This window comes from Maylandia zebra, linkage group LG7, assembly GCF_041146795.1.
Source record: "Maylandia zebra isolate NMK-2024a linkage group LG7, Mzebra_GT3a, whole genome shotgun sequence".
NCBI lineage: Eukaryota > Metazoa > Chordata > Actinopteri > Cichliformes > Cichlidae > Maylandia > Maylandia zebra.
This window is the reverse complement of record NC_135173.1, coordinates 46,645,845-46,666,403: the sequence shown is the minus strand read 5'-3', so window position 1 is coordinate 46,666,403 and position 20,559 is coordinate 46,645,845. Positions and strand designations below refer to the sequence as shown.

The following is a 20,559-nucleotide window of genomic DNA, read 5'->3' as shown; positions in this document are numbered from 1 at the left end:
TAAGGCGCACTGTCGATTTTGAGAAAATTAAAAGATTTTAAGTGCACCTTACAGTTTGAAAGCTAAGGTAATCAGTGCTTTATTCGCTGTATACTTGGATTAATTATTTAACTTAATATGGACGTCTTTGAATTTTAGACGGTCATTGTCTGCAAAGTAGTCTTTACAAAGTATTTAAAATTAACTTAATCAAATATTTTCTTTAGGGTTGTGTTTAAATGTTCATTTAAAATCCTCAAAATGGACGACTGAACACAAAAAACGCTTAAGTCGAATACAACAGTTTTATATTTATTATATATATTTCTTTCCAGATGTGCTTGTGGTGAAAACCATTTTTGGCCAAGAGGAAAAACATTAGCACATCCTGTATAATTTTAAATCTACCTCTGTTGCCAAATGGCGATTTAAACAAGTGAGAAATGGCTTCTTGTCTAGCAAACTCCCGGTGACTATAGGGAGGTTAATTGTGCAGGTTCTCTGCATGCCAATCATCATCAAGCTGTAAGGATCAGACCTAACTCAGGATAAACTGACAGCTTGTTTGCTTGCTTGCCAATAGCTGGGATTATGCGTACAGATGAACAATGTGTTTAACGGCATAATGGCCCACAGACTCGGTCCGTTCACAAACTGTGTGTGTGTGGGGGGGCTCATGTTGGAAGAAGTAGAGAACTGTGTGCATGAACGAGCAGTGCATGCGTGTGTTTCTCTGGAAAGCTGAGCCTAAAACTGACCACTGACTCAGAAATCAACAATGCCCCGTTGTGCTCAGCTAAAAATGCCAAGAACACCCAACATATTACAAATTTATTGTGGAAGATTTTATGCTGCTTTACTTACTTCTTGCTTTACTGTCTATTGATAAGCCTTTGGGGCCTATTTGAAGGCATTTTAAACTGACTGGAGAGAGCCCACAGAGACCAAAATGTAAGCTGTGGCACAGCTAGTGTGCTCCCAGGAAGTGGAGGCTGAGGCTCATTTATGGGATTTCCTCTTTTAGGCCCAGGGGATTACTGTGGTTTTAGAAAGAGTGGGGTGAATACAAGCAATAACACCCACCCCCAGACAAACATCAACATGCACATGCGTTACAAACACACATGTGAGAGAGGAATATCGTCTTTGGCTCTCAATGGGGTTTAAACAGGAAGCAGAGGCAGAAGTACCATAAATTGTAACTCAGTCCTCTGCATGTAAATATAAACAACAACAACTTTTGAGGACAGACAATCTGATTAACAGTGACGTCAACAGTCTAATACGATTCAGTTATTTTCATACGCTTGTAAACGGTAGTAGAATTACATCATGGGTGCACTACAATTAATTTAATAGGAAACATGACTGCACGCTGCCTCAAATGAATTAAAACAAGGCCACTGTCTCTGCATTCCATTGTGTTAAAAGCTTCAGAAAGACTTTGCTATTATTTTTGTTTGTTTGTTTTTTTTTCTATTTCTGGGGTCAGACAGGATTGGTTATTAAGTTTATTCACACAGACTGAAGATGGTGCACAAATGCAGACAGCTCCAGATTTGTATATGGACAGCAGATGCATTTTTTTTAGATATATGAATTCATTTTTTGTGTGATTCTGTTCAGTTTGGTCTCAGAGTGATTTGTGATGTAACCGCATAGTTACATATTTCAGGCTGCTCAGACGTCTGCACGGGGGTCACACTGACCCTCACAGTTGCAGAAATCATAGGTTCTGCTGCCATTACTGGTGCACACTGTACAATTACAAACTCTTTAAAACTGCACCGCTACAGCTGCAAACAAAACATCTTCTAATACCTCTTAAAACTTACAGCAATCATTTTTGTTTGGGGATACAGAACAATGACCCAAAGAACAGAAAATCGTAGGCATTGTTTTGTTGGACCGTTTAAGCACCGACAACAGCTGCCAGACTTTTTGGCAGCTATTCAGCAAAGACATCAGTACTCCATACAACAGGCATGGTTAATGGGTGGAGGCTATTCTCTTTAGATTCTGCTTTCAAGTACAATCCAACAGAGTACTGTCTTGCAGCCACTCTAATGCTCCCATTTTACCTGCATGGCTCACAAATGTCTGGACAACTATAAAATGTTAAAGCAACACTGTTTAACTTCTAAAAGAAAAACACTGAAATAGTGACTACAGTGATTGAATAATTTGACCAAATGAGTAGCATGCTAAGGTACAGACATGGTAATGGTAATGGTTTTGACCTACTCTGGTATCCCACTAAGCCATGGGACAGCCACAGCATGCATGCAGGCACTACAACTGACATAGCTAAACTGAATTAGATTATAATTTATATGTGTGTAATATAAAATAGGAAAAGAGGCCATAAACCAGCCTGTCAGAGCTCATGGTCATACTAAACATGATCTTAAATTTAGTAAGCTACATAATGCCGGTGGATATTCTCACTACAACTGTACAAAGCCAATAAAAGCCATGTAGTAATATGGTGCTGCAACTCAAAAGTTAAACAATAACGGCTCTGTTGCAGAAAAGGAAACAGAGTGGGTGAAGAGTGAGAAAGAGAACTGAAACTAAACTTTGTTTCATCCTTATTTCCTTGGCACTTACTAAACTAGGAATGAAAGGAGATAAAACTTCCTTAGCGATACTCTCGTGCTCAGATAATGGCAGGCTAACCGCCAGCACTTTAGATATTAATAAGCCCTTCTCTTCAGCATACATGGATCTACGTTAATTAGAAGACGAGACCCACTAAAGCTTCACTTTGAGTTAAACTGACCAAAAAAACACCCCTTTTAGCTTAAAAACGTAAATATCGAGTGGGATTAAAAACACATCTCAGTTCCTCACATGAGGTGCAGAACTCCTGATAGTAGCAGAAACTTTTTACAACAGAAGTTTTGACTTCTCATTGCAGGTAAAGTATCTGCAATGATAAATAAGTGCCCCAGTAAAGAATACAAAAAAGAGAGCCAGGATGCTAAATAACAGGATACTAAAATTAAAACACTTCTTTGAGCTCCTATGCCATATCATAAAAAGTATTCTCTCACAATATCAATGACACAGTGACACCGTAGGTATATGTTCCCCAGCTCGCATAATAATGACAGAAGCCCAAGCATGTCTGAAAGCGAAAGCAGCGTGTCAGTCTCAGATGACAATTTAACACCTAAAGAGGGAGATAATTCAATAGCAAGAAGTGGCTTGCCTACTAAACGCCAGATCTCCAGAAAAGCACAATACTTTGCAAAAAATGCAAGTGTTAGCTAGCATCTCATAACATCTCAGGCAGGAAATATTTTTCAAGTCCTATTTTATTATGTGTGCAGGCTCCTGAAGAGTTACAATTTACTTTAATTACTTTTTTATTCAACTAAAGTATTAAATATCTCTCCTTCAAAGGGAGGGAGTATGTAACTGGTTCTGTTTGTTTGTTACCAGACTAGCAGCCAGTTTTCAAAATATTTTTCAAATTTTGCCTGATGATAGATAGTAGGGCTGCCACGATTAGTCGCCTAGTCACGATTACGTCGACGACTGATTTAATAGTCGATGCGTCGTTTGAAGCTTTGTAAGATCACAAAAGACGCAAGAATAAGTAGTAGGATTTAAGAGTGTAATAACGGACTGAAACAGAAGATGGCAGCACTGCATGTACAAAGATGCCAGCTGCCGTTAAACCCCGAAGACGAAGAAGTAGCTTTGTCCCAGAATTCATAGCGCAGCCCTGCTCAGTTTCCAACAATGGCGGCAGCTAGTTAGTTTTAATATTACTCTTATTATTCTTTCTGGGTCACAAAATAAATGTTTAACATATTTTCAGGCGAGAATGTGTAAACCTCAAATATCTGCTTAGTTTATCAAGACACCACATATTTTGAAAAGCGCTCCGATATCTGTTCCCCACTAGCTCGATAGTTAGCCGGGGGCAAAGCTAACTAGAGCCCATGAGAATCCCAGACTCCCGGCAAATCGTTTTCAAACCCACCGCTGTCTTTCACTACTCAGGTTAAACATATATAAGTCACTTAGATAACTTAAAAATGTTATTGTTTGGCTTTTTTAGTATTTTATTTGTTCCTGAGTAAATCGGTTTGGCTGAGATTAAAGTTATAGTTTTTACACAGCTGAATAAACGTCAAGCAGACAACTGATCATCAGAAGTGTGAGATGCTGGAGAATATACTCCCGTGTCCTGTTATATTTTAGATAGCAAGGAGTTTATTAAACTTCACCGAAACAATCTGCAAATTTCATTAAAATTTAATAAACTACCATCTAGTCTTTATTTTTAGTTAGCACATACTTTAAACACTTAAAGCTGTAAGCTAATGATAGTTATATAAGAGCAGATTCATGCTGGTGCAATAAGCTGTACGTTTTACGTCCAATGGATGATGATCTGATTAGTCAACTAATCGCAAAAATAATCGGTGACTAGTCGACTATCAAAATAATCGTTTGTGGCAGCCCTAGTAGATAGAACAAACAACTCGAGCTGATTTAATTTTGATTAAGTTGATGTTGAAAAAAATGTCAAGAAACCACATCAAGTAATCATCATATGAAAAAACATGTTGGGATTTTTTTTTCGATATGACACCCTATGACGTCACAATGACGTCCTAACAGGCTGACCTCATCACATTGTAATAAAAACATCATAAAACATCATAGTTTTAGTACAGCCATTGCCTTTCAGGGCAGAAAACAACATTTGTGCTACTTTTGTGCTCATGTTTTACTTACACTGTGTCACTACTATTCCACTACAATATTACTCCTGGCACATTATGGCAACTGATTCACACTTTGAATGAGGTATGTGTCACCAATGAGAGTAGCTGATTGAAATAGAAGGCTGGAAAATGCCTTTGATTTTGTTTGCATTGAATGCTGTTGCCTCCATTCCACATTTCCTTGTAATATCGTTATATATCGCTATTCTTTAAACAAAATTTCCTTAAGCTATTTTCTGTAGCTTCTTGTGGCACTTAAAAGACCAAAGAATAATAATTAATCATTAATAACACGTCGATATACTGACTGAAAAGCACTTTAAATGTCATACCACCCCACTTCAAGTTATGTCCAGGTCATCCTAAAACCTGTTTTCAATTTGTGGATTTTGTGTCATTGTCTTGTTACATGACCCAAGGTTCAGATCATGGACTGCTGCCCCAAAATTCCCCTATAATGTTTCCTTACACAATTTTGAATAGGGCTGTTCGATATAACAATATATATCGGACGACGATATGAAAACGTCTATCGTTTCATATTACGCTATCGTTTGTTTTCGTGGTTTTACAAAAGAAACTGTTTATTCATTTCTTAAAGTTCTCTCTTTCTCTTATATTTAAAATAACCCCACCACAGACTCAAACATGGCAAACCTCTTCTACCACCTATGCAAGAATCACATGAAAGAGTATGGAGAGAGTTTAGGGACGAGAAGCAAAAGAAGAGCCGTCAGGTGCTCAAAACAAACCTTAAACTCAAACGTTAGAACAGGCTTTTCCCCGCAGCACGCCGTGTAATAAATACTCACAAAAAAATGGCTGCCCTGAAAAATGCCCGAGATTCACAGAATTTACAGAAGATTTTTGTGATATATATCGTTGTCAGGACGATAAATGTCTCATAGCGGGATATGAGATTTTGGTCATATCGCACAACCCTAATTTTGAATTTGTTCTTTTCTACAGGGTTATTTAAGATGACCTGACCATAGTGTAGCAAAGCAACTTGAAATCATGATGCCACCTCCACCATGCTTTACACATGAGGTCTGAATGTTGGTATGCAGGGTTTTATTTTGGGCTTTTGTCAAGTATCTAAGGCCATGTCCACACTAATACATTTTGGTTTGAAGACACATCTTTTTCTCTCCGTTTTGGCCTTCCATCCACACTGAGACGGCGCTTATGGTCAAGGAAAACTGAGCTTTTTGAAAACGCTCTCCAAAGTGGATAAAATGGAAAATGCCGTTTTCGCGTCACAGTGTGGACTGTGAAAACGCTGGCTTTCGAAAACGCATTTTAGTCATATTATGCAGTCATGTGGCCAATTCAACTAAGATGGCGGACGGCGTTGTCCAGCAGTTGTTTTGTTTGCTCTCAATTTTGACAGCCCTATTAAAGATTAATATCAGTTTGTACGTGCTCCAGATAGCTCCAGATAAAACTTGTAAAAGTCGACGCTTTGCTGCAACGTTTCAAAGAGCCGGAAAGTAAATAAACGGCAGATGGGAATGACGCATGTCGAATCGTCTTACATTTCATGCATGTGCAGTACAGAAACGTACAGTTTGAAAACAATAGTGTGGACGCGGAGCGTTTTTAGACGAAAACGCCGTTTTCAAATTTATCCAGCTAAGTGTAGACGTAGCCTAACTGGTCGCTTTGAAATCTTTTGAAAGTGGCTTTCCTATTCTTATAAATAAATCTTCTGTTTTCATGTTTATTTTTTCTTATAGTCTTTTAGACATCTAACAAAGATTTTATCAACTTGTAGGGAATTCTCTTACTCCTCGGAAGACCCCTGAATTTTTCTCTATTTGTATTAACTTTATCTTACAATGGACTGAATAACATCTGGGTCTTTAATGTAACACGTAACTATACAGCTTCTTCTAAGGTCAAAGGAAAGATGAATTAAAAGTTTAATTTATATTCAAAGCTCAATTCAAGTGGTCCACACTTCTTAAGAAGATCCAATCCTTCTTAAGAAGAGGATTGAATAAACTATATAAGTGATTTTTATTGGTTAAATTCTCCAGGCATGTTTTGGAGAAGTTCACTTACTATGAATTGCCTATGAATAGCCTAATTGTAGTTTAGATAAATATCAGCCCAAAATTTAGGGGGTAGTCAATGCAGAAAACCTCCAACTGTAATTTAGATTTGCCTGTGATGTCCTTAATGATTACGAGAATCTTACACTTATGTCGGGTTCAGCAAAAATGTAACAGTCTAGCGCACACGCTCAGTTCCTCAGAGCAGCCAAGAGGAGATTGTCCCAACATTTAGCCCCGTTTCCATTTTTGCGGCTCATTATGTTCTGTCGCAATACTGCCCCAAACATTGCATGCAAAAACATGGCGGTTCATTTCGTAGGGCTGGTTGTCTTTCTCAGACTGTACAGGCAGGTGTTTGAGGGGGAGTGCGTGTGCGTGGGAAGGAAGAGGAATCTTAACCACCCTCGAATTTTCTCTGGCAAACAAAATGATGGAAAAAACCTGGAATGGTGCTCAGGACAGAGAGGTAAATATGCACTTAGTAGGAGGCAAAAGAATATACTGGATAAGCTCGTACTGAAAACGAAAGCTAATAATTGCGGATAGTGGGAAGAACATTAACTGCGATCATATTCTTGGCTGGTAAAGATGCAAATCAAATATTATGGTAACATCCTGCGTTTAAAGCTGTTCTAACTGGTTTCTCCCTTTCTCTCCCTTTTCTGTCTCTCCTGACTTTCAACAATGGAATAATCCAAATAAGGAACCTGAGACTAAAGCAAACTAAATAAACAGAAGCATATGTGATTCATAAGAATGATATTTTATATGTTTTAATGAAAAGGGGGGAAAAAACGATGTAGATTTGTTAATTCCCCTTACAGGAGCATTCTTATCCCGCTGCAAATGATACAAAACTGAATCAAAGCTGAATACTGGAGATTTGGTAAACTGGGGGATGCCAAATGGGAATGAAGCCCACATAAAAGAAAACGCAATGACTGCTCAACAAACCCCCGATACCATTTCTCTGGCGCAGCATCCCTTGACAGAAACACATGCACACTACGATAGACACGGCGAGGAGGCTATGTCTCACCGGTGGCATGTTCACAGCAATTACAGACAAAGCTGAAGAAGGCAAGCAAAGAGGTAATGCTCCTGAGAACTCATGAGTTGCCATGGAAACATCGGCTTTTGAATGAATTTGCTGGAAAAGGGGTATGCGCGAGATAGAGTCCAAATTGTAGTATCTACTACACAAACCCCCTTTCTCCATCCCCCGGACTGCCAGGAGAAAACAGGCTGCTATTCCCAGCGGTTAGTGATGCTTGCAGCCAGCAGTACCATAAACAAGCACACAGCACATTTATGTTTAGTGGTGAACGCACTGGCTGCATGAACAAAAATGTTTTTAATACCTGGGATATGAAACCGTACTTTCTGCTGTGAGGAAGGCAAACATTTTGCATTGGCGCTAAAAAATTTCGATCGGGCAGGATTTGAGCGTCTAGAATGATTTTCTTTCACCAGAACAAAATGCCGCCGCACCGATGTGCCGCGTTTGTTATCACTGCTAGGCTGCATCAGTAGAATGGGCCACTACTTACTCTTCATATTTAATGTGGTAAATTACGTCCTCTTCTCTCTCCTTGCTCTCCGACGCTGCTGTAGAGTCTGTCTGAGAGGTGGAGGCTCCGTTACTCTCAGAGTTTAACACAACATTAGTCCTGTTACTGTCCGTGTTTTGACCGTGGCCGTGGGCCTGTCCCTGCTCGGCCTCCAGTTTTCCATTAGTCCTTTTTGGGGGCCGGCCCACCTTGCCCTTTGTGGGCGTTATCTGTCCTTTGGGAGCGCGTGTCACATTTTCAATGCAGGCCTCAAACCAGGCACCGATGCTGACGTCTCTGCAGTCCACCAGCTCGTTAATCTGAGGAGAGAAAATGACTAAAGTAACACCCGGTCCTGTTCGAACCCCGCACACAAATATCGTCTTTTTTTTTTGAGGAGCTGATGTGTAGGGGGATTATAACATCCAGTGTCAAAGACTAATACAGCACATGCCAGAGTCAAAATTCTAAAACAGCAATAACCCTGTTATTATCTTTTTCACTTAGTAAATACAAAAAACAAACCATCACAGAGTGAATGTTATTCAGTGGAACGGATAAAAAACAAAACCTTTGATTGGAAAGAATAACATTATATATTGAAAGACAAAAAAAGACACAAATCCTTTTGGGGTTGCATCAGGAAGAGCATCCAGCGTAAAAGATAAATAAATAAATAAAATCTGCCAAATCAAACATACGGAGCTACCCACTGTGGAAATCCCTTATGAATAAAGAAGCAGCTGAAAGTAGCTTTTAGTGAAAGAAAAAAAATATTTCAAAAGTGATGACTCTTTTGGGATATCCTCTGTAAAAGCACATGCATGTTTGCTAATGTATTTTGAGGTTTTCATGGGCTGAATTTAAATGTTTTTACAGTTTTTAGGCTAAAAGAATAGCCAGAAACAGCATAATGCTAATATATGCCAAGCTAATTAACTGAAAATGAAACGTAATAAGACTCAACCACTCCTTCATTGCAAATCCAACTCTGGATTAGCCTAGCTTTGCTGTCAAAACATTTACATTAAAACAAGTATAACCACACTGAATGATTGCATGATTGTTTCAACGTCTCTTTTTTGTCATATATCTCTAAGCTCACTTTTTTCTCTTCTCTTTCCCCTCACTCCCCAACTGTCTGAGGCAGATTGCTGCCTAGTTCCGATCTCTTCCAGCTATAAAAGGGAGTTTTTCCTGCCCACTGTCGCCAAGTCTGTGGGGTTGTTCTTCTAAGATTGTAGGGATCTTTACCTTACAATTGAGATATGCAGACACTTGGCTGCTTACCATGTGATGTTTACTTGTGTGCCTGTGATGGCATCAGCCACACAGGGGTAAATTAGTCCATTTGTTCACTTTATTAGTTTGCTTTGCAGTTTTCTTCATTAATATAATTCATTAATCATTTGGTTAAACCTAACACTGATATTACGAGGCGCGCACATAGTAGCATTGTGTGGTTTTTCTAAAATGTTTTGTTATATTAATTATGTTTCTCTTTCTTTGAGTTCCCTGGGTTTGGGCGGTGGCTGTTTCCTGTCTGGGCAAAAGGCATGGCTGAGGACTCCGGGAACAAAATGCCTGCTCAGCAGGACCAACCATGGGCTTACCAGGAGTAGGGGTGTTTTAGGTTTAGTTAGGTTATTCTGTGCTTAGTTAATATTAGTGTGTGTTTTTGTTTCCCCCTACTATGTGTAAATGGTTTTGCCAAACCATTATAAAAGCTACCCTCATGTGTCTTTGTAATTAGGTCAGTTTGCGAGTTAAGTTGTGTCTCACTTTGTTTGTTTAAGTTTCTGGAAATTACTTTTCGTGGAGTTATATTTAGTTGACCTCTTTTATGGGCCTGCTAATTATGTTTTTGAATTTTGTCATTTTTTAACTTTTTTGAGGGTTAAATTAGAGCTGGGCGATAGAACGATAACGATATGTATCGCGATATAACTTTTACTCGATAGAGAAATTAAGCTATCGCGATAGACCTCGCCGCTCTTGTCCTCTTAAAAAAAAAAAAAAGAAAAAAAAAGGTCAGCCGATCCAAATTCAGTAGCGCAGAGCTGAACCAATCACAGCCGCAGTCACGTCGCGTGACTTGCTAAGTACAGAACAAGTGCCAAGCTGCACGTGTGTTTGTTTGGGAAGCAGCCAGCGGGTAATGGAGCCAGCGCATAATGGAGGAAATGAGCGTGACCGAAGAGAAAACCGATGATGGTTCCAATGCCGGAGAGATTGTCGAACGGAAGAGCCATAGAAGTTCCGTAGTGTGAAGGTATTTCGGCTATTTCAAGTCTGACAAAAAACAGAGTAGCGTGCACTGTAAATTGTGCCGAAAGCAAGTCTGGAAATACAATAAACTGGTGCATGCGTCACACTGTGCGCCACGTTATTGTTTCGGTGAAATGAATTTCTACAATACTGTTAATTCTACTCTCTGCAGTGTTTAAATGCTTACATATACACACAGTTACTGTCCCTCCACACATACGACTCGGTTCTGCTTCTATGCCGCAGCTTTGTTTACTTTTTCCCACCGAGGCTTCTAGACTTCTGATTGGCCAACATTTCTGCACGGTTAGGAATCTAGCGCCACCTGCTGCTTTGGCATGTTCATAGCAGCGTTTTCCTTCATTTCTGCCTTTACGTGTGAACGGGATTATTTTTTAAAACGAAAACGGAAAATCTCCGTTTTCAAAAATACCCGTGTACGTGTGGACGTAGCCTCAGTCTCTGACTGGAAGCGCTAATTCGTCATTCGGCTTTTGTCAGACTAAAGTAACTGTTAAAACTGTTTGAAAAGCTCAGCTATACAACAAGGAGAGATTGAGAATTTCCTTTTAGTTCTCAGTTTATTTGATATTGACAAAAGTTAGTCAGTTTTGTCTGTTCTTCTGTAAAACAAACTAAGATTTATTTTTAGAATTAATATTTTGTTTCTAAGTGGAATTGACAATTTAGTCTGTTTCATTTGTTCTATTTTGAAACTTAAACGCTTTAGCGGCTGCCTTTTGTGTAGTTTGCAATATTTGCCTTTATTTATCTGAAAAAGTCTCATGTTCCTTAAGTACATCTACCCTGTTGAACTTATTATGGGAAATAAATATTTAAAAACAAGCTGCTGATTATTTCACATTTTACTTGTGAGCAACGGCACATTTAAATCTTACAAATATAGTTATTTGGCTTATATCGTGATAGATATCATTATCGCCTGAAATGAAAAAAACATATCGTGATATGAAAAAATCTCATATCGCCCAGCTCTAGGTTAAATTAAAGAAAACCCTTTTTGAAGATATTTTTTGCCTGTGTCCTCTATGCCTTGGCTGCTTGGTCCCTCACAGTGCCAAAGCAGTTAAAGCAGTCAGATGAAGGCTGTTTATGCAGCAACCTCTGCAACGAATTTCGTGTGGCGACAGCCAGCAACCGCTAACAACCATTCACCAACCAGTTGGGGGAATATACATTTTTCCTAGTGGCTGTATCCCACATTTAGCACCATGGAATAACGTCCAGCAGTAAAGTTAAGAGTGGTACAAACTGTGTCTGGCTTTTTTAGAACACTACTGGAGTTGATTAATTATATTTTTAGGCTATTTATCTCCAATTTTATTTGACTGGTGGCCTTTCAGTCAAATAAAATTTATTTTATCTAGGAAAAAATGAAGCAATTCCCATGTCTCCTTTTCATTACGCTACGTAACTATTAATTGTAAGCAGTAAGGTTGGACGATATGTACAAATTTTCCAACCAACAATCGTCAGTTCAATAACCAACGATAGGTGATATATTCGCGCATGTGCAGACTTTTTGATTTGCGCGTTTAGAACACAGAAGAAGTCCAAACATGGACAAGCTAATTGCCAAATTGCACACTGGAGGAGAAGGCGCAGATAACGGACTGTTACCTCAGCGAGGAAGTCGAAGACGATCCACTGGCTTGGTGGAAAATGCATGAAATACGTTTCCCATTGATATCACACATGACACGGAAATATCTGTGTATACCAGCCACAAGCACTGTCTTCAACACTGCTGGTAATATTGTTAACCGCTGCTAAAACCTGATAAAGTAAACATGCTTGTTTTCCTGTCAAAGAATTTATAAGTTTTGTTTGGAGGGAATATTTTACCTTCTTTTCTTGTTTATTTCAGTATTAATATAGCTACTTTTTAGATTATTCATGTATTTATTTATTTATTTGAGATGCGTCAAATCGCACAAAAGACTTAACTTTACGTCTGAGGGGTTTTTTTTGTTCACTGGAAGAGACATTTTGATTTTTAACTTATATGTTGTTTGGTCAAGTATGTAAGACAGATAAACACTGGAACAGCCTGTAAACACGGTTATAGTGGAAAAAAGAAGCCATTTTCTCTTTGTTTCTCTCCCCACCAATCTGTTTTTCTATTTAAATAAAATGCTTTTCTTTTTTCTGAACATGGGCTACTGCCGTGCTTTCTTTTTCTTATGAGTTTGAGTAAACGAATCGCTGCTGCATTTGGGTGCACTCTGAGGTGTGCATCTGCTCGCAGCTGAAGGAGGGTGCCATTAAAAAATTATTTCTGTTGAATGCTTCTGTTAGCTTCAACTGACATCATTAGCAAACTTACCCATGGATAAATAAATAAATAAACCGCGCTTGTAAAAACAATCGATATTCAATATATTCGTCCAATCGCCCAACCTTAGTTTGCAGTTTAATGTGCAGCTGTCACGTTAGAAATAAACAGCACTCATGAGTTCCATGAGTGGAAAAATGAATATATTAATATATTTATTTCACCACTATGTAAGCTTGTAATGATCAAATAAACAATTTTCTGCAGTATTAGGCCTACCATCATGCCTCAGTTACAGCACCAATCTTGCATTTTACTGTCATATTTTTTATATTCTTCATAGATCTCTATCACCTATTCCTCTGATGACATCTGTGATTGGACTAGGCAGTGCTTAGTTGATCCAAATACACTGAAAAAAATGGGAGCTTGAAGCAGAAAGCCTGGTTTAACAAAGAAAGTTGATAACTATCATTGTGATACCCATTAAACTGGGGTTTTAGGGTCTGTCAAGCCAGCTAACACAAAGAAAACCTGACTATGTTGAATTGAAAAAACTCTGGTCTAGTAATTACTTGATATCTTAATCTGGAAATGTCACATATTAAACCTTAAAATTGCACAACAGTCCAAGAAGACAAAAGATTTGAAATTTTCCATATTGAATGAGTTTAAACATGCAAACCACTTATACCTGTGTGTCACGTTCGTGCTAATTTTGTTTATTTTTAATGCTTTTGTGCAGAAATATTTCACAAGTATTCATTAATTTATTCTACTCGTGTTTATTTGTCAACACCATGTCTGTGCTGAATGCTTAGAGACTGTGAATGCACGTGGCCTTAAAATCCAGTCAAGTCAGTAGCACAATTTGCAGCTCATCTACTTGATTATTGATTTTCCTGCATGCTGGACGGGACTGTACGCATCAAACTCAGTCCAGTCCCACAGATATAATTCTCAGCCAGACTCATCCATACCCAGTATGGGCTTTGACTTTCTATTTATAATTTTTAAGCTGGTTAGTGACCCAGTTGTATAAACCTGTTTCTTATGTGTGGTTGCTATCCTGACAAGGTAAGCGACGTGAAGCTTATACCCAAAGCAATTAGGGTATCAGACCTACAAACACTTGAAGAGCGAGGAAAAAACTAAGTGTCAACACACCAGAATATGGTTACATATGAGAAAGTTTAGGGTAATTTGTGGCTGGAATATTATATCTAAGCAGATGTGCTAATACATAAGACAATAGGGAATGTAAAAGATGACTGGTAAGAAAAAAGGAGTGCTTAAATCAAATGTTTCTACCCATTTTTCTTCAGGTTACTTTCATCAGGCAGGCTTAATTACATGACTGCAACCGGCCAACATTTAATGCTCAAAATGACACTGACGTCATCATTGCCATGCAATCTGACGTTTTCAGCAGCAGTGAAAGAGCAGAGACACATTTAGTCTCTAATTTGATTTGACAACCACATAAACAGGAGAACCTGCCCAAGTGTCTCTGGCAGTGAGTTAGCTTATAGGGCACTAAACTCTCTGTAAGCTGGCCTAGAGCCAGAACAGCCACTCAAATACAAAACCATGCAAACATTTCCAAAATATTTACATCCGTCATCCTCACCTTGTACATGCCAATTCCTGGATCGACTAGTGTGTTCCTGCTGGACGTGGGTGACTGAGTGTCCTGCGCAGGGCTGCAGGACTTGAACCCATTTTTGGTTGCGTTACTGGTAATGCTGGCGTCTGGCTTGGTTTCATTAACAGTGCTGGTACTGAAGCTGCTGTCATTGTCTATACTGGTGGTTTCCATAGCAGCGGGGGAGACGAGAGCCGAGGAGTTGTGGCTTTCACACTTAGAATCGGGGGGAGAAATGGAACTACATCCAACACCCGAGGAGTCCTTGGTGGCAGGGCTGTCTGGATGGTCGGTCTGTGAGCGAATCAGCAGCTGAACAATGTCATTGAGACCCACGTTGTAGTCAAACAGTGTCTGGCCATCCTCCATCTAAATGAATACAAATGAAAATCTCACTCTTTAACATTAACAGGCAAAGATGTACAGACGCAGAAAACCACTGCTGTATACAACACTGCAATCAATCATTTTCACTGCCTATAAATAAACACAAGCTATTAAAATGTTGCTAAGACAATAATACATTTGAAATAATAATAGTTTACCAACATATTTTAACTTTTATAAATAGGATTATTCCAACCACTACTAAACTGTGCATTAGCAATACTGTAGCTCATTTTAAATCCATAACAAACCATCACTTTTTTACTTTTGTTCTACATTTCTTTCTAAATGGACATCTGTGTAAAATGAAATAACCACCGCTGCACTGCAGAGTGCCCTCAGACAAATACAAGAGGCTGCTTGTCAAGGACAAACAACACCAGAATACAACACTGAGCACAGTGAGTAGAACACACACTGTTACGGCACTCGAGAGAGGAAATTAAAACACACGCGGCACTTCCGATACGTTCACGTGCTTTTAAATTCAAAAAGCACGCGGTGCTCAAAGACGCAGCAACAACATTTACTCTCTGTTCTTAAATTGGGCAATTTTCTGCTACTGATTGAATGCAATTAGCTACACGTACAAGTTAAGTGTTTCACTGATTGTTCTGAGCGTAGAGGAAAAGGAAAAAAAAAATACATTTGTAACAATTAGCACCTATCGCTGCTGACGATGACAATGGGATATGTGCTGAAATGCGGGCGCCGCTCTCTAGCATCCGCAGCGGTTTTTCTCAAGAAAAAATAAATAAGAGATCTGGGTGCATGAATTAAAGTGATAGCAGATGTAGCTGGGGGGAAAGAAATGACTGGGTTGCCATGACAACCGAAAGAGAGCACCCCCTACCCCACCCCACCCCGATGACTCTGAATCATATATAAAATTACTGTCAACCAACCTACAACTAGCGCCACCACCATCATCATCATCATCATCACCAGCATGGCCCTAACAGGCAATGTGGCATATGAGCTTCAGCAAATGTTTTTCCCTCCCCTCTGGGAGGGGGGACAAGTAACAAAAAAACACAAGTAACAAAAAAAAACACATGAGGGCCCATTACAAATCCAAATACACTCTTCTACCACATACGATCTACTGTTAAGCATACAGTGCAGCCACTGCCTTAGGAGTGAAGCTTATGGTGGACACGCCAACTCATTGCAGACATCAGCTATTCATTTCAGCGCTCAACCCCACAAGCCCATTGTGCCGGGGAGACAAGCATGGCCGCCACTCTCTCTCTCCTTTGCTCTCTCGTTTTCGTTATTTGACAATGAGGTGGAGAACGCTTGGACGTGTAGCAGCCGAGCAGTAGAGGGAGCAATCACAATTTCCCCATCCGTGCATGCTTTTTTTTTTTGTGTGGTTTTTTTTTTAATAGTCTCATGAAATTTAGATCAGAGAAGCAGTGGTGCAAATACAGCCATACAGTGGTTGTTATGCTTACCTGTCTATCTTTCTGTGGTAGTCTATATCAGCATTTTCTCTGTCTCCCTGCCTAAGCTCGGTCTTCGATTTAGCCTCAGTAATTGCCTATCGTCCGCTGCCTTGTCTGTCTGTCTGTCCATCTTTTGCGACTTGATACTGCATTAAACCAAGAAAAGTACACAAAACAAACAGAAAAACCTCCCCCCAAAAAATATGCATTAGGACTGCAGGCAGAACCTGCAAAGAGGCAGCCTCACTGCTGAGAAGTGCGGGGCAGAGAGATGGAAAATCACCCAGACAGACAGACAGACAGAGAAGGAGAACAACATACAGCAGAATTGCACTGCACCAAACGCACAAATGATATCTGGGCTGCTTCTACCTGCTTTCCACAGCGGCTTCATTACTATTAGTGTGATCAGCCTCTCGCTGCGAGATGTTACAGTCCTGACTTCAGTCATACTCACATGAATAATCCCCAAAACAAAGAACAAGCAACTAACCCAGCAAATGTTGGGGGTGAAAGAAAAAGGGCTTTATACATTCAAGGAGGACGAGATGTATTTGACAGCATGCCGTTAACGTTGACTAAGGACATGACATTTTATTCCCCACAATAACCGCGGCAGTATTTAAAAACACTTGCTTCTGATATCTTCATTGTGTGACTCACTGAAATGTCATTTACTGTTCCAGGGGGAGACTGACTTTAGTCACGACCGCACATCACGGCAAAGCTTTAGATTAACCCGAAACATTTGACTTGAAGATTTCTCAAAAGGCTCGAAGAGTCGAAAATAATAAATATCCTTGGCATGGCGATGTTGCACGAGAGTGTGTGTGTACGTGCGCGCGCCCTCGCCTGTGAGTGTATCACAATGTCGAATGGAATAAAATTAACAGCTACGAACGAACAAGGCTAAATTCTCTGCTGAATTTCGACAGCCCTTTAAAAGACTAATGGCTTATCATACCAAAGAAAACACAAAGTATAATGTCAGAAAGAAAGAAAAAATCAAACCGAGATAAGACAAAGACCTGTAGCTGCTGTAAAAACATGCTGAACATCTACACTCTTCACATTACTCTTGAGATATTAAACCACAATCCCTTTTCTGTTTCAGACCTCCCATTGTGAAACTAATCTGTTTATATTGTTTTGAATATACACCCAATAATACCTATAAAAGAGCAAAAACCGGGGTGTGTGTGGGGGTGGTGGTGGAGAGTGATTTGGTAACTCCATCGTTCGCTTTTCTACCAGCGTACTGTCACACAGTATCACAATGTATGACTTTAAAGGCTTTTAATACACGAATCACTCTGCCATTAAAGTAACTAGGCAACCTGCTTAGTGTAACGATGAAAAGGTGGAATCAAATAAACAGACCAAGAAAGCAACGCAGCGCATTTAATACCAGCACCAGAAGGTCTGAAGTGACGGTGAGAATGAGGCAGAAAATAGCCTCCTTGCTCGGGCAGACCACCCTGCTCCGGCACAATTTCTTCTTTTTCTTCACCCACGCCCCATGATGGCAAGGAGTTGAGCAAAATAGGTCAAATTACCAAAAACAATGACACGGGGTGTGTCTGCTTCCCTGCAACATAAAGGCTTCCATCTTGGCTCTTTTATATTCTTCAACCCGCCCACAGTCATCCAATCTATTTACCAAAAATCCCCTGCTCGCCAGCACAAATTACCTAGAAAGGTGACAAAGGTTACTTCCACTTGCAGCTCTTTTCATAACCTGGTGACTGCTCGCACGGCGGGTTTTAACGAGAAGTGTGCCGGCAAGGTAACAGATGTCACACTGTGCTGTTTTGCATCGTTTATATAAAGCAGGTCAATTACTTAATCATTAAATTATAAAGAGGACCAGTCCTCTTTGGCCACATTCATTCAAATTAAACAAGTTTGCATAAACATGAAAATCTCTTTGCTTGTTGCTCCTTTGATTACAATTCAAAAGTTGTTGGGGTTTTTTGCCTTTTCTGTGTTTTCAAACATTTTTAAAACAATCTTTTGTGGTTATCAGAAAGCATCTGTGCATAGTTAAGAGTTTAATGGCCTTTAAATTAGTCTACATATTCAAATAACGTATTACTCTATTTGAAAGTAACAGAGCTTGCATTGCAGCGTTAAACAGGTAGGAAATCTGATCTCACCAAGCAGGCTTTTTTTAGTGCCATGAGGTGGAGATGTAGAGCTGTGAAAACATGAAAGCCTATGGTTGTAGTTTAATGGCTCCCTTTGTATTTGCCCTTTGTCCAGTCTATCAGTTGGAGAAGGGTGTGACTGTGTGCACTCAAGGCTGCAGAAAACTCAGCTTCCCTTGAAATTTTCTATGAAATCTACAACTTAATAATAACAAAAGAAAACCCATCAAGTGAGCAGGCAAAACATCAATCCATGTGTAATCAAAGAGTAACCATATCTAGGTCACGGCGAGCGCCTGTGTGAATGGGAGCAAGCCAATAACCATAGCCCGACAACAGGGCAAGAGCAACAGTGGAAGACATCCCGACTCTTTGCGCATAAAACATGTTGCTGCTTTGGTATTAAATTTAAAAAAAAAAAAAAAACAAGCTTCATACTTAAATCAAATAAGTGCAATGCAAGCTGAGCTTGAAACCACTTGAGGAAAAAGTCAAACCTCTAAGTAAATGTGAAGCCTGCTGCAAAATGAGTGTAGGCGCTGAGCAGAAAGGCCGCACGGCCAGTGGAAGGTGTGTGTGAGCCTGCTCGCGAATGTGACTGACTAGAGACGTTCAAAGTGAAACAGAGACACTAGGACCGCTCGGCGAAAATGCAAACAAACAAAGAAACATCAAAACACCGTGGCAAAGTTGCACAGCTTCTGGCTTGAGACCCTTCCGACTCAAGGGCAAGCTTGAGTCTGAACTGGTGAGGCAGCGTGAGCGCTGAGCTGGAGGGAAAAACAAGACGCCATTTTGAAAAGAGAATTAGACCGAGTTGCTCTGCTACAAGTCTAAATCCTAACACAGAGCGCAGGCACCACTGTGCGTGTAAGGGCACTAGCCAGTGCATGTTGCGTGTCACTGGCTCATTCCATGCATTACTTAACACATGGAAATCCCCCAATCAACGCTCTCCACTTATTTTCCAGTGAAATAAAGGAAGCATAGCATCAGATTTAATACACAGGCCTAGCTTTTGCAGCCACAGCTACGACAGTACATAACAACTGCAATGTAACAGCTCATTAATTGTTCATCGAGCAAATAGCACTACTATACTTTATCTACTACCCCTGATTAAATCACAAACAGTTTAAAGAGGAGCAGTTTGCTTTGTGCTTGGTAGCTATTATGGATTTTATAAAGAAAAAAGGTGCTAAGAGCACTGAAATTAGTTTACTAGCCAGAGAGGTGCAGAGGTGTAAAAGCAACTACTCAACCATCGCTTTCCATCACAACAGTTTGTTCTTCTTTGATCTGCCGTAATGAGTGCGCAACGGCGAGCTAGGCTGTAAAAATCTGCCTACAGTTCTCAAAGTTTCCTTTCACTCTGTCGTGCAGTATATGCGGCAACAAAAAAAAGACACAATAAAATCAACCCATTGTGACACGCATGAGTCAGAATCGAGCGCCTGTTATCATTTAATTAGACAAAGAAGAAGAAAGTTAGGCCCGCTTGAAACTACAGAGGACCATTTTGCAGAGGAATGCCTCGGCCTATAATACAGCCTGACACATGTGAAGAAGGAAGCAAAAACGAATGTAAACAAAGTGAGATCAACATATCATGTAGGCTGCCTGCTTCCTCGGGGCTTTTTCGGCTGGCTGACTCACACTGTGTTAATATCAGCTTTGTAATGTTATGCTAAAACTCAGTATAAATCAAGGCACCAGTGTCCTGCCAGCAGCAAGCATCCTCTGCTTATTACTGATAGTTACAGCCAGTGATCTTTCACGCATTACACACCTTCAGATATCGCAGGTCACGCTGTTATATTTGGATTCTTTCATGTCTTATGCACATATATTTGAAGCAAGACAGAATAATTAAGACCCTGAACTCAAACGTGCAGGACTTGAAACGCAGGTGATAGTCATAGATTTTCCTAATGCTTTTTGCATAGACTCCTTCAACAGCTACAAAAAGTCTGCATGCATGCGTGTGTGTGGTAGATCGTAAAATGCGCCAGCATGCATTAAAATAAAGAAATA

The 20,559-nt window shown here is 39.8% G+C and overlaps 1 protein-coding gene across 2 annotated transcripts in view; it reads right to left on the bottom strand.

The window, feature by feature from the left end:
* The window catches only part of uhrf2 (ubiquitin like with PHD and ring finger domains 2), a 44,792-nt gene that overhangs the window by 22,160 nt on the left and 2,073 nt on the right, over positions 1–20,559 (bottom strand). For both annotated transcript variants that reach the window (XM_004538057.6, XM_023153105.3), the window contains exons 2-3: positions 14,529–14,912; positions 8,335–8,654 (exon numbers count right to left, since the gene is read on the bottom strand). In XM_004538057.6, the coding sequence (XP_004538114.2) occupies positions 8,335–8,654; positions 14,529–14,912 (704 nt within the window). The remainder of the gene's footprint in view (positions 1–8,334; positions 8,655–14,528; positions 14,913–20,559) is intronic.